At 47.1% G+C, this 2,295-nt stretch overlaps 1 protein-coding gene across 2 annotated transcripts in view; it reads left to right on the forward strand.

Moving 5' to 3' along the window:
• FTSJ1 (FtsJ RNA methyltransferase homolog 1) overlaps positions 1-2,295 on the forward strand; it is a 6,591-nt gene that overhangs the window by 1,372 nt on the left and 2,924 nt on the right. The window contains exons 5-7 of one of the 2 annotated variants that reach the window (XM_023519043.1): positions 330-433; positions 533-730; positions 1,470-1,511. In XM_023519043.1, the coding sequence (XP_023374811.1) occupies positions 330-433; positions 533-730; positions 1,470-1,502 (335 nt within the window). In that variant the 3' untranslated portion in view covers positions 1,503-1,511. The remainder of the gene's footprint in view (positions 1-329; positions 434-532; positions 731-1,469; positions 1,512-2,295) is intronic. The other variant, XM_023519044.1, reaches the window with a different exon arrangement.

Here is a 2,295-nt window from a genome sequence, read left to right on the forward strand (position 1 = left end):
TGCCTCAGCCTCCCAAGTAGCTGGGATCACAGGTTCCTGCCACAATGCCCAGCTAGTTTTTCTATTTTTAGTAAAGATGGGGTCTCGATCTTGCTCAGGCTAATCTTGAATTCCTGAGTTCAAGCAACCCAGAATGCTAGGATTGCAGGCATGAGCTATTGCACATAACCTGAGATCACATTTTGAAAATGAGGTGACATAGGATAGAATATCAGAGCAGGGAGCTGAGGATCTGTGGGGAGAACTGGGCCCCCATGCTGCATCCTGCATTGTGACTGGCACCAAGTATACTAGCCTTGTCTTCAGTCTTACCTCTCCCTATTCCTAAGACCCAGATTTCAACCAACTGGATGGTCCCAGCCGCATCATTGTGCCTTTTGTGACCTGTGGGGACCTGAGCTCCTATGATTCGGATCGCAGCTACCCACTGGATGTGAGTGCCCAACTGACCATTAGGTAGGGGAAGGGGAGGCTGTCCTTTGTTGCCAGGTGCTCATCATCTCCCCACCTCTCACCTCTTGTGTCCCTGCAGCTAGAGGATGGCTCAGAGTACAAGTATACTCCACCCACACAGCCGCCCATCTCGCCACCGTACCAGGAAGCTTGCAGGTTGAAGAAGAAGGGATGGCTGGCCAAGGAGATCCGCCCCCAGGACCACCCCATCAGCAGAGTGGACACATTGCCCCAACCCCTGGCCGCCCCTGAGTCTCACACCCTGCTGGCCCCTGAGGTCTGGAAACATGGTTCTGAGCTCACATTGACCCCTTCACAGTTTGCCTCTTTCTGCCCCAAATCACATGGTTTCTGAGGCTAAAATTCTTTTCCCTGCCTCCTAATAGCTGTAAAAATCAGTGGGTAGGCTTGGCGCCGGTAGCACAGTAGTTATGGCACCAGCCAGATACACTGAGGGTGGCGGGTTCAAAACCAGCCCAGGCCAGCTAAACAACAATGATAACTGCAACAAAAAATAGCCCAGCATTGTGGCAGGTGCCTATAGTCCCAGCTACTTGGGAGGCTGAGGCAAGAGAATCACTTAAGCCCAAGAGTTTGAGGTTGCTGTGAGCTATGACTTTACAGCACTCTATGGAGGGTGACATAGAGAGACTCTGTCTCAGTAAAAAAAAAAAGAAATCAGTGGGTAATGGAAAAGTTCAGCAAAACATCTGAGTCCTGGCTTGGTACCCATAGCTGAGTGATTAGGGTACTGGCCACATACACCAGGGCTGGCAGGTTCGAACCTGTCCTGGGCTTGCTAACACAACAATGACAACAACAAAAATAGCCTGGCATTGTGGCAGGCACCTGTAGCCCCAACTACTTGGGAGGCTAAGGCAAGAGAATCGCTTAAGCCCAAGTTTGAGGTTGCTGTGAGCTGTGATACCATGGCACTCTACTGAGGGCGACATAGTAAGACTGTCTCAAAAAAAAAAAAAAAAAAACTGAGTCCTTTTTTTTCCCCCCTTGGGTAGATGGAAGACGATGAAATGAATTGTTCACCTTAATCCCTTAAGGTAAGTTTGCCTTTGGATTACAACACATATACAACAGCAAGGCACTTTTTCAGGTTTGGAGATAGAGCTAGGAGCAAAACAGACAAGTTATCTCGGCCCTCATAGAGTTGTCAGTTTAGGAAAGAAGAAACAAAGTCATAGTCTCATAAAAAGTCCATGAGTACAGGAATTTGTCTACACATATGTACTCTATAGCTTGTATTTCACTATATCTGTACAAGTTCGGATAATTAAGTTCATGAACTCATCCTAGAAAAAGTGCTGCATACCTCATTGCTGAATACCATTACAGTTACCTTTGAAGGTCACCCCTTGGGAAGCTATGCACCCATGCCAGCACCTAGTCCACCTTTCAAAGCAATTCTATAACTCGTTTTCTGGAGTCATTATATAGCACAGATATACAACAGCAATAATGAACACCCTCAGCAAGATACCACTACACATTGACTCGAACACAGCTGTAGGACACTAATATACCAAGGTTACAAAACCATACCGAGTCATTTGTACATTGCTGCTGATGTCAGCACACTGTGGCAAGTTAGTGAACTTAATTGTCAGACCGCCTATGATGACAGCTCTGATGGCCATCCCAGGAAAAGAGTTCCACAATTGCTTTGAAAGGTGGACTAAACACTGGCATTGGTGCATAGCTTCCCAAGAGGAGTAACACAAAGGTGACCGTAGTGATATTCAGCAATGAGTTATATAGCACATTTTCTTTTTTTTGAGACAGAGCCTCAAGCTGTCCCCCTGGGTAGAGTGCCGTGGCATCACAGCT

Source organism: Otolemur garnettii, unplaced genomic scaffold (assembly GCF_000181295.1).
Source record: "Otolemur garnettii isolate 467f Iridium unplaced genomic scaffold, OtoGar3 scaffold00153, whole genome shotgun sequence".
NCBI classification, from domain to species: Eukaryota; Metazoa; Chordata; class Mammalia; order Primates; family Galagidae; genus Otolemur; species Otolemur garnettii.